The 12,311-nt window shown below is 34.8% G+C and overlaps 2 protein-coding genes across 2 annotated transcripts in view; one reads left to right on the forward strand and one right to left on the reverse strand.

Moving 5' to 3' along the window:
• Positions 1–5,747, reverse strand: part of LOC125659501 (glutathione reductase, mitochondrial-like) — a 12,858-nt gene extending 7,111 nt beyond the window's left edge. Inside the window, exons 1-6 of the mRNA XM_056148517.1 lie at positions 5,534–5,747; positions 2,910–3,025; positions 2,014–2,083; positions 1,346–1,533; positions 1,051–1,150; positions 676–762 (exon numbers count right to left, since the gene is read on the reverse strand). Of these exons, the coding sequence (XP_056004492.1) occupies positions 676–762; positions 1,051–1,150; positions 1,346–1,533; positions 2,014–2,083; positions 2,910–3,025; positions 5,534–5,698 (726 nt within the window). The 5' untranslated portion in view covers positions 5,699–5,747. The remainder of the gene's footprint in view (positions 1–675; positions 763–1,050; positions 1,151–1,345; positions 1,534–2,013; positions 2,084–2,909; positions 3,026–5,533) is intronic.
• A 221-nt stretch (positions 5,748–5,968) lies between these two features.
• On the forward strand, positions 5,969–12,145 carry LOC125659221 (M-phase inducer phosphatase-like). The gene is made up of 7 exons (XM_048890826.2): positions 5,969–6,061; positions 9,949–10,104; positions 10,339–10,446; positions 10,668–10,961; positions 11,315–11,442; positions 11,661–11,775; positions 11,916–12,145. The coding sequence occupies exons 1-7, from the start codon at positions 6,008–6,010 to the stop codon at positions 12,051–12,053; spliced, it is 993 nt and encodes a 330-aa protein (XP_048746783.2). The 5' UTR covers positions 5,969–6,007; the 3' UTR covers positions 12,054–12,145.
• Positions 12,146–12,311: the final 166 nt, after the last annotated feature.

Genomic DNA, 12,311 nt, shown 5'->3' on the forward strand with positions numbered 1-12,311 from the left:
TTATACAACAGACTTATATCCGTAAATTTTAGAAAATAAGACACATATAAAGAAAAACTTTTATCTTAGTCATGGGAATTGTAGTGAATAAGTGCCAGTATCCAAAGACTCATCTGAAAGTTAAACAGTGACTGTTCAAGCTGCAATAATGTAACCCTCTCTGAAATTTTTTTATTCTGATGTCTTCATGTTAAAAAGATATTTGTGAGGGCTACATTATTGCACCTACGATTGTTCTCAATCACTTCATCTGACCTGTGTTCTCAGGTAAATTATTATTATCTGACCTGTGTTCTCAGGTAAATTATTATCATTTGACCTGTGTTCTCAGGTAAATTATTATATCTGATCTTGTGTTCTCAGGTAAATTATTATCATCTGACATGCGTTCTCAGGTAAATTATTATCATCTGACATGCGTTCTCAGGTAAATTATTATCATCTGACATGCGTTCTCAGGTAAATTATTATTATCTGACCTGCGTTCTCAGGTAAATTATTATTCTCAGGTAAATTATTTATATCTGACCTGTGTTCTCAGGTAAATTATTATCATCTGACCTCCATTCTCAGGTAAATCATTATCATCTGACCTGCGTTTTCAGGTAAATTATTATTCTCAGGTAAATTATTTATATCTGACCTGCGTTCTCAGGTAAATCATTATCATCTGACCTGTGTTCTACGCCTGACTTCCACTCCTCCGTGTTCTAAGTTCTCAGTAACTGCCTGACTTATCATGGAGTCAAAATTTCTCAGTACCTGAACATATAAACAAAATTATCAAACAAAATACAGTAAAACTTGCATAATCATGGTTATTTTTGTGAATTTATGGATTTCACAAGTTATTTTTCATTCCTCTCAAAAACAAACTGGTTTAAGTTAAAAGAGAATATCAACTTACACTAGTACACATACAGTATATATAAGAATGTTTTAATTCATAGCATATTTGTTAATTTCTAATTAATGTAATTTTCGTGAAATTCATTATGAATTATACATGTACATTGTATCATAGTCCATTGGTATTTTGCAAAATTTTACCTGGTCATATCTAATCAGCTGTGATGTGGTGGCACCTAATGCCCCAAATATTCCCGCCAGCTCCACAGCTATGTAACCAGCTCCTACAACGACCACATGCCTGAAATAACGATCAAATCTACGTCATCAATCTTATTTCTAATTTCTAGTTCATCAGCAAAATTCAATTCACTGTCAATTATGGTGTGATATAAAAGACACAAACAGGTACTCAAAACAATAATATTTACTTGAACAGACAGACAATTATAACATGAAGTCTAAATTGAAATAAGAAAAAAAAATTCTGACTTGCTTTGGAAGGTCTTCAAGTTCAAAGAAACCGTCACTTGTAATTCCATGCTCCGCCCCTGGAGTCTGTGGGATGACTGGGTAACCCCCTGTAGCGATCAGAATCTTATCGGCCTCATACAGATTGCCTGCCACTTCAACCTTCCCATCATCTGTGAACTTGGCATGACCATGAATGTGCTCCACCTTGGACTATACAAAGTCAAAATTAAAATTCTAAACAGCGTACCAAAAATTTTAAACAGTCACAGACTGACATTAATTTTGAGCCCTGAACAACCTACTAAAAACAAGAGCAAGTTTGAGAAAGGTAATGTTTGCAAGTTATGCATACCAAACCCTTAATTTGCATGAGAATTCTTTTTGCAGAAACTTGTTTGATACTAATGTATAGGAAATGAATATTTCATTTGGGGGGTTTTGTGAATAACTTTACTACAAAATTTTTTGCGATTACTCTCTGCTATAATATTTGCATGTTTACGGATATCTGTAGAAATTAATGTCTGATGATGTGTTACACATTTCTGCTTCTTTCTTTGTCAAAGAAAATGTTGAATACAAATTCACTACCCAGACATACGTTTAATTACTTTACAAATCGCATCATAGTAGATATACTTCCCAAATTTCAGTTTGAAAATACTTTTTGCTGACTATCCAATGCAGTACCTTGTCTAAATTGGTTTCATAAATTCCATTCAGTCGTTTTATGTAGCTGTCTCGGGTCGCCTTCACTGTCCTATAACAGAATAACAAACCAAGGTGAATCCATCAACAACTCACCGAATTTCAAAGACAAATAATACTTCTTCAAAGTTTATGTCATGTGCTGATTTTTAACATTCGGCCAAAATAAAATATATGTGTGCTTACTATTTCACTTCCCCCCCCCCCCCCCCCAAAAAAAATAGGTAGGGTAGGTATGTGAAACATTTTATTTGATTCAAAAACAATTTATTTGAAATCTTAGTTTTTGATATGCTTTGAATACTGTTGGATTAATCATTCTTTTTAAAGAATTTATCGATGTGTAAATTCTGGACATTTTACTAACAAACTGAATAAAAGTGCAAAACGTGAGTAAAATGTCCGGATTTTACACATCAGTAAATTCTTCAAAAAGAATGTTTGATTCTTATAATTCAAATTCATTCCCTTTATTATCAATTTCAAAAATTTGAATATTTCCCCTGCACCATGTTATTTGTTTTCAGGTGCGTATGAATACATAGCATTTTTGGATTTATTGATGTGTAAATTCTCATTTAGCTTTATTTTTGTCTAATCAAAACAATTGTAATAAATAACATTATATAGGTATATATATATCACACACACTTTTCAAACATTTTGAAGATCAATAGTAGTCAAAATATAAATCTGAGAAACTCAAACATGACAACAAAAAATGGCAGTTTGAAAATTACAGATTTTCATTTTATTTTTATCTATCATCAATAAAATATCTAGGGACAGCTGAAAAAACATAGCTAGGGTTGGGAAACCGAAATCACACATATATTTTATTTTGGCCTGATGTTTTTTATTCACTGTAATAACAATACCCCCAGGTGAACTGCTTGAAGTCTACATCAAAACCATAATCTTTGTGATCCTTGATCATTTCTGCATGCATTGCAGTGTTGAACATTACTTTCTTTGGGACACATCCTACATTAACCTGTAATAAATCTCATACTGTTCACCAATAATTTAAAACTTCATTAACTTAACTTTAAACATAATTTACAATTATTACAATCATTGATTTGTGGCAACAAATAAATACATGTATGAGAAAGTGGTACAGAAGAAATTTCTCTTAGATAAATCAAAGATGGATTTCAGTGTTGTGAACTTGTTTGTATATATGTGTTGGAATAATCTTATTTTAAGTAGAATAAAGGAACAAGACAGGTAACTCAATGTCAATGTGGTGTACAGGTCCCCGCTGAGATTTGGCTTGGCTGGATATTTGCCTTCACCAAATCTCGGAGCAGTTCTTCAAAATTCATGTCTGGAAATTTATGTTCATGCAGCTTCAGCCAGATCTAGCAATTAATGTGCACTTTAATAGGTGACACTGCTATTTGCTTCAATTGAGTTAGTTAACTACTAAACCGAATCTGTATGATACTATCACTGTTAATGCTGCATTACTTACAGTATAAGTATCTAAATTCCATAAAATAAACTATCGCTAAATTTTCCTTTCAAATGATGACTTCCATGACGCAATATTTTATCTCCCAAAATTGAGGTTTTCCTATAGTTTATTTTTTAAAATTAGTGATATACAAGTAGGTTTGAGGAGATACAATGTATCAGTAACTAGATAAAACAGACTATAGGAACTCTTCAATTTCAGGTGATAAAATATTGTGTCATGGAAGTTATCATTTGAACTGAAAATTTAGTGACTATTTTCAAATTTGGATTTTTATACCTAGACGGTAAGCTATGTAAACATAATAGTGATAGAGAGTTGTTTAATAGTCAAATCACTTATTTGAAGTGAACAGCAGTGTCACCTAAGTGCTCGTTAATTTGCTAGAACTAACCAAAGCTCAAAGTAAATTTCCAGACGTCACATGAATTATGAAGGACTGCTTTGAGATTCCATGAAGGCATCAGTCCAAATATTCAGCAAAGCCGAATCTCAGCCGAGATTACAGATATTACACCCTCCCCCTTTCTGAGCAGGTGTATTTATACATTCTGTTACAATATGCCATTATGGTGGAAAAAACCTTTTTGGTTCTTTGGTTCTTTATCACTAAACAACTGATTACTCACATGTTTATCTACATCACAATATACAATTTGATAAACAAAACTGATTTGACTTTCCATTTTTGTAGCACTTGTATATTTGAGTAAACTGACTGACTGGTTTCTTTATATCAATATTACATGTCATCTAAAATCAAATTTGTAAATAATTTCTCTAACAATTCCTCACTGCACCCTTGAGCCATTTAAGATAAATTCTGAGACTAAAAACAAACTGTTTCTCAAATATTGCTGTGGACGAAGAAATTATTTCTTATTATCATGATTATGCCACTAGATTACTTTCACAATAAAAGTCTGATAAAAAAAAATTGGGGTTGCATGGCCCTTTTTTGAGGGGCGGGCGGGGATGATAATCTATCAATTAATTCTAATTGGCCTCATAAAACATGCCCAATAAAGACTCAGGTAGATGTTCTAATTTCTAAACTAAAAATATTTATGAAATATCAACCATTGGAAATAGTTTGGATAAACTGAGGGAAAATGTTTATGAAAATAAAATAAAATTTAACAAGATCTGTTTGTGAAACACAAATGCCTCCGATAATGGCCAATTTTGAAGATGGCCAAGGTCACAAGGACAAATATCTTGGTACCAATAGAAAGATCTTGTCACAAGAAATGCTCATGTCCAATATGAAAGCTCTAATATTTACCATTTAGAAGTTATGACCAATGTCAATTTTTTAAAATGTAAGTCAAATATCAAGGTCAAAAGGATTACTACCAACAGAAACGTCTTGTCACAAGGAATACTCATGTGAAATATCAAAGCTCTAGCACTTGCTGTTCAAAAGTTACTAGCAAGGTTAAAGTTTTCAAAAAGTAGGTCAAACTCCAAGGTCAAGGTCACAGGGTAAAAAATGTTGGCACCCACGGAAAGGTCTTGTCATAAGAAATACTCATGTGAAATATCAAAGTTCTATCACTTACTGTTCAAAAGTTTTTGGCAAGGTTAAAGTTTCAGACAGAATGACAGGACAAAAACAATATGCCCCCCCCCCCCCCCATCTTCGATGGGGGGGGGGGGGGGGGCATAAAAACGTTATTTAATATCTTTCTTTTTTTTTTAATCTACTAGTTACTAAAATCGTCATTATTTTTAGATTAAAAATCAATTTCAAATCATTTTACTGGACCAATCTGGCTGAGTGTCAATAGAGAGCTTATCTTTAGCTCCGCCCACAATAAAATAGTAAAAGGGTATTCGGAATGCACATTGCATACAGTCTATGAAACGCTTGATCACATTACAATATACATGTACGAGTGTAGATTGACTAGTGCACATTGTCAGCGACCTATATTTCTTCACAGACTTTAAAATGTCTCTGAAAATGTTCTGCATGTCCCACATCCTGACACATTGCTTTAAACAGTAAAAATTACTTACACACGTGCCTCCCATGCGAGCTTCTTCGATTAGTCCCACTTTAATACCGAACTCTGCTGCTCGTCTAGCACTGGCGATTCCTCCCGACCCCCCTCCAATGACAAGAAAATCGAACTTCTTTAGCACGGGCGGCATTTTCGCTAACAACCGTAACGACACTCTCATTTGTTTATCCGTTCTGATTCACTGATTCGAAGGTTGTTGTTTTTTTTTGTCACCGGAACTCGACGTTTTAAACTAAATTGAAGGTAATACGTTATGATACGATAATTCCGAAAAAATGAAACTAGCTGCATCGCTACCTTGAACACACACATATAAAAATAACATATATTGCCTGCACCTTTTCTCACATCCCTTTGAATATTTCAATGAGTTAGTCAGACTATGTCTGTCCTCTTCAACTCCCAGTTCTCTCGACGCAATGTCAGAACACAATCAGGCGTGACAACTTCTCAAGAAGTCCTGAACAAAATGGATAGAAGAAGTTCGTCGGATTCATCAAGATTGAAACGGACTGGATCAAAGGTATCATTTTTCACAAGGGGTATATAACATTGTACATTGATATCAAATGTAGAACGACTGTTTTAGTCAGTGTTGTGGGTGGAGCTAGGTGATCAGAGGGTCTGCCCGCCCCTCCTCACTTCTCACTTTCCTACCCCGTCTTTCTCTTTTTCCCCATCTCTCTCTTTCTCCATCTCTCTCTCTTTTTCTTCATCTCCTCTCTCTCTCTCTCTCTCTCTCTCTCTCTCTCTCTCTCCTCATCTCTTGTCCCTCCCTCTTTTTCTTCTCTTCCACCCTCCTTCCAACCCATCCACTCCTTTGCGCTGAGTAGCTTGATTTTCCTTGTAAACATGGTTCCAACCTTCAGTATTACACATTAACTATAGTCTATAGAAACATGTAAACTCGGTTTGTCTTCACTCTACCGCTGCACATTACGTCAAACCAAAATGGATTTCTCCAAAAATCTCAAATTTTAAACTCGGTGTTAGATTTTATCTCAGTTGAGATTCTGCTCAAATTGCATTTCAAAACGATCTCAGACAAATCTCAGTTGATTTGTATCTTAGTTTATTCTTCGTGACATGTAGTCTTCTGGCCGGTTGATTCCAGATTTACGCGTTGCACAGGTAGGTCTGAGGTGAGAACGGCTCAGAATTACGGTAAATGATGAACTACGTTTATCCTATCTGTTTATGGGTGGTTTAAACCCAGCTTCTTGTATTTTGATGCAGTGGACAGGTTTAATTATCCAGTGGGGATTTAAGGGATTTTTAAATTTAAGGGAAATCGTGGTCTCTTGCTTATACATGAAAGTTGAAAATAACAAACCGTGATCAATCTCATAACTTCTATAAGCAATACAAATTAGATTGTTGGGCAAACACAGACCCCTGGACACACCAGAGGTGGGATCAGGTGCCTAGAAGGAGTAAGCATCCCCTGTCGACCGGTCACACCCGCCGTGAGCCCTATATCCTGATCAGGTAAACGGAGTTATCCGCAGCCAAAATCAGTGTACCAAGAACGGCCTAAAAATCGGTATGAAACATGTCAGACAGCATTTGACCGAATGATAGGTTGTATTGACGAACTAGATCGTTATAACGACCATAGAATTTGTGAAATGCTGACTTTAATCGAGACTGTTGAAACCCCTGTACCATGCAAGAAATAATTTCTTCCACTTTCGGAAAAATAAATGACAAAATCTCTCGAGATTTATTGAATTACTTTTATTGGGAGAACTTAAATTTTTTCCAAAACCCCTTAAAATTTGAGTCTTTCTATTAATTTCACCTGATTAAAAATGACAGAAAATAATAAGTTACATGACTACCTAGGAGACATATTTCAAGCCCTATAAAATCCGTAAAATCAAGGTAAATCCCCGGACCCCCTGCCCTAATAAAGTTGGCTACTCCTGAACCGCAATTCCTGGATCCGCCCCTGTTATCATCTTGCTGAAAGATTTATTAGAAGAGAACATATTGTTAGAGAACTTAATCCTTTCACCACAGGCACCTGAAGTATGTGTAGCTTATGTACACACAGACTTCTACCCAATGAAAAATACAGAATCAAAAACTTATCCAAAATATGTGGTTTAATTAGATGTAGAAAGTAGAGACTGACTATTCAGAACGACTTCTGAGAGTGATCGGTGGGGAAATCACATAGTTTGAATATCAAAATTATTAGTTCTATATAAAAATAATTTCATTCTAGAAGAGGGGTATGTACATAAGATCTTTACAAGCTATCCACGTTCCAGGTACCTGTGCTTTCACTGATACACGTTTATGCCTCGCCATGAATATGGCCGGGACATCCATATAGTGTTTGCAATGTCCGCCTTTCGTCCTCCTGTCACACTCTTCTTTTAGATCAGTTTCAAAGAAATTATTCAAAATATTTTTATCAAATCTTATATGCTGATACATATTGGTATCATCTATTCAACTACATCAATATTTTTTTTACCTTGACATTTCCTTTGACCTTGACCTCACTTTTCCCTATTTGGTGTTTAGCTTAGTTTCAAAGCAACTATTGACAATATTTTTTATGAAAACTCTTACACTGATACATATTAGTGGTAGCTATTCATCTGTGACATTATTTTTTTTTAACCTTGACCTTCTCTGTGACTTGACCTCACTATTCCCTATTCGGCGATTAGTATAGCTCAGTTTCAATTGTTTTGCCCCTTTCTGAATATGGCTGGAACATATAGTGGGTGTCACGTCCGTTTGTGATATCCATGTTTATAAATGAGGATTCTTCATTTCATGTGATTTTTTTTTTCTTTTGTTAGAAGTAATTTTGAATAATGATAATCTTTCTATTGAGAGCTAGACAACATTTAACCATTTGTAAAATTGCTATTTATCTTGACAGCAATTTTCTTAGAATTTTAGTACATTTGAATGATATTCAGAGTGAAATAAATAGATGATATTTGAATAAAAAAAGGTTTAAAGATAAATAAAAGAAACATTTTGAAAGAAAAGGTGTCATTTTAAGATTAGAAAACTTCACTTTGCCATAGAAATAATGCATTAGATTGATAAGGGAGAGTGTTTGAAAGGTTTTCTTTTTTTATTTATATTTGATATGACTTGTAAATAACTGACATTTAAATGTATCAACACTTTTAGATTAAATAGCACTAGAGATTCATCTGTATAAAAAGCTAGCACCATACCAGACTAAGTTCACTAAAGGTTTAAACCCGGGTACTAATACAACAAAGTGAATCTATTGAGAAAGCACTACATTTCTCTTCTTATTCATTGATAAAGTGAATGAAAAAGTGTGCTGCAACTTTCTCTCTCCATTGAAAAGCTATACAGTTTGTTTTACATGAAGGAGATATTTACCCTCAATCGATCGCCTCCTATGAACATCCCTAATCTGCATATTATTTTATCCCCCTCCGCAAATTTTTCAATATGGAATCCGCTCTGACTCGTCCATGTCACAATGTAAAAAGTGGGGATCAGAGTAAGAGAACTATCCGATTATCTTGATATTTGCAATCAAAATTGCAAAATGTGCACGTACATGCAGAAGATAAAACGTGCTTTTAAAATACTAGAAGCACTGGTCAAAGTTTGACGGACGAACATGGGAACTGTTCGCGAGATGAAATGTTTCAGGAAGTTCAGATATATTTTTCACCAAAAAAAAAAAAGATTACCAACCTACTGATCCTAATTTTGAAGAAGATTTTACCGGAAACACAGATTTTTTGGGGCCTAAACGTACATGGTCTAGTTCCCATCACTCATTTATATCAAGTTTTTGATGGGTTGTACTTTGAGAACTACTAGTACACAAAAACACCGGTGCAAAGCCATATATCATGTAGATTCCAGTATACACACGCTTACACGGATATGGTACATTCAATACGTTATACTTTTAATCGTTTTATGTAGCCTCGTTACGGGAAAAAGAGAAAGAATTCAACCTTTGGCCCTTTCACTAATTTACAGCATTGATTTTAGAAAAATGTGCAATATTTGAAAGTTCATTCTAAACACTGATAAAAACTCTAAAAATATATATTTAGGGAGCCATTGCTTTGTTGGTCATGTATGTACCAGGAATTGTACCCATCTTTCACGTGTATCCTTACCACGGTAATTTCCTCAGGATTCGATGTAATATTTCTCCCAAAATTTACAATACTTCTTTCATTTCTGATTTTGTCCTATCACCTAACAGCCCGACATTTATACCTCTACTCTATGTTGGGTAATCTGGTATTCTCGTTCGCCTGTACTATTTCCTATAAATCTATCTATCTATATATTTATCTATCTGGAGTACTGAAGTTTTCATATCTTATTCCAGGTTTCTTTTGGGTCCTGTATTGAACCAATCAATATTTACTATTGTAGACAGAAAAGAAGATGGTGACCAGTAGCTTACTCTTTGATGATTCTAGCGATGAGGATATCGGGAATCTAATGACTCCGAGTTCTAAGAGGAAACTGGACACCCCCGACTTTACGTTCACTTCACCTGTAGAAGAATACGTGTCGCCGTGTTTTCAGGTATAAACCAATCTGGAGATTAGACAGATCCGCTATCATAAATCATAATCACTTATAAAATGCTCTGCAACGAAAGTTCCTAAGGAAGGGTTCTTCCAAAAATCTTCGTTTCGTTGTTGTTTTCATTTTCTAATTGATTGTGGCGTATTTTATGAATGGTGTATTTTGTAAAGAGTATTCAATCGTCATATAACAGACATGGAAATAATTATTTTTCTACCATTTTATCGGTAGGAATTGTTGCAGAACAATGGACCTCGTCCTAAACGTTTCCGTTCCTTTGAGAGCCGTAAAAATCTGTTTCAAGCAACAGTTCAAAACCAGTTCTCATCGCTTCAAATGGTAGGAGACAGGTTGGAATGAGCATAAATGTACTCCTTAAAAAAGCTTATAATCTTAAATCAAATGTAATGTAATGCATAATAGAAAATAAGCATATCTTAAAATAAAAGATTGTATTACTCAATACCAATGTTCATGGAGTAAAAAGAAGGCATTGAATTTCAGTCTCTATTCTCTCTCTCTCTCTGATATTGACAAACTTGCACATACATCATTTACAGGATGAAAAAGACACCAAAGAAAATCACAAAGAGGGTACTCATCAAGAACAGACAAACAAACCAGGAACTGGACACCTTCCACTTAAATCAGGAGCTGGACACCTTCCACTTAAAACCGGAGACGGACAATATCCACTTTGCCTTCCTACTATTAACGGAAATGTCGTTGACCTCCACAGCATCACGCCACAGACGCTGCACAGTGTACTACAAGGCAAATTTGCGGACAAAATCAAAACCTACCGCATCATTGACTGTAGATACCCCTATGAATTCGCAGGTGGACACATTAAGGTATAGGTCTGCATAGCTGTGAAGTTTTTATCTAAAACTACAGTATAACACGCTTATCACGAACACACTCGTAACGAATTCACGCTTATTGCGAAGTGATATTTATTCCCCTGTGAGATGAAAATAACGAATCTCTTATTGACTGTAACGAAGTTTGGTTCGAAGGAAATGTTTTTCGCTGGCCTTGGAAGTTCGTTATAATCATGTTTGACTTTAGTATGTTATTACAGGCAATAAATAGTAAGTTCTTTTCTGAGGATCACGTCTTAAAATACTTTCAGAACTTTTTTATTAACACGAATATCTCGGTTAGTTTCTTGGTCCGAGTGTCTGCATCAGTTGTTTTGTTTTAGGGAGCAGAAAACATTTTTACAGAGGAGGGTATCCTTGAACTTCTTAATCAAAAGAAGAAACACGGGGAAAACGAACGACACATTCTGATCTTTCATTGCGAGTTCTCTTCAGAAAGAGGCCCCAAAAAGTAAGTCCTAACCCAGACGCCATCGTTGTATGGCACATTTTAAAAATTGGATAATTTATATAAGACGGTTTACTGTCGTTGTTGCTGACTTCCGGTGAACTAATTACAATACTAAGTGCCGTTATCCTACATTTCTTTTACAAAATATGGCTAGAATTGAATTCTGGTTCTGAAAGTGTTTTTTGTTTTCTTTCACTTTCTCCCGATTTGCTTTTCAGATGTCGTTTTTTACGCAACAAGGACCGCCAGGTTAATGTTAAATACCCCGATCTGAATCACCCCGAGATCTACCTGTTGCACGGCGGATACAAAGCATTTTACCAAACTTACAAAGTAAGAGTCTCTTTTAGGATTATTTAGTGTTGAAATCATACATAACCATCGATATAATTCCAGGAGAAAAATCTTGTTAAATTAACTTAAACCAAATTTTAAAAATATATAAAAAAAAAATGTTTCGTGAAATCTTGCAGGAATTCTGTGAACCTCCTTGTTATGTCCCCATGCTTCACAAGGACCATGTTAACGAGTTGAGAATATTCAGAAAGAAGTCCAAATCGTGGACTGCGGGCGAGAAGAAACAATATGCTCTCATGAACATTCAACTTTAGGCATCACTCTTAAAAGTCATTGTCCATTGTTCTGTAAATAATGGTTATGAAATAAAACAAGTGTTTTATCATTAAAAACATTATAAACATTCTAGTCATGTGCATTTTGTTTTTCATGTATGCCCCCACATACATACCACTTTGATACTATTTGAAGACCTGTTCATGCTACATTTTTGTACTTTCAATTTTATAACTCCTTTTACATGTACATGATTTGCATATGTGCAATAAGGCGCAGTACTTCGGTGGGTTTTT

Source organism: Ostrea edulis, chromosome 9 (assembly GCF_947568905.1).
Source record: "Ostrea edulis chromosome 9, xbOstEdul1.1, whole genome shotgun sequence".
Classification (NCBI taxonomy): domain Eukaryota; kingdom Metazoa; phylum Mollusca; class Bivalvia; order Ostreida; family Ostreidae; genus Ostrea; species Ostrea edulis.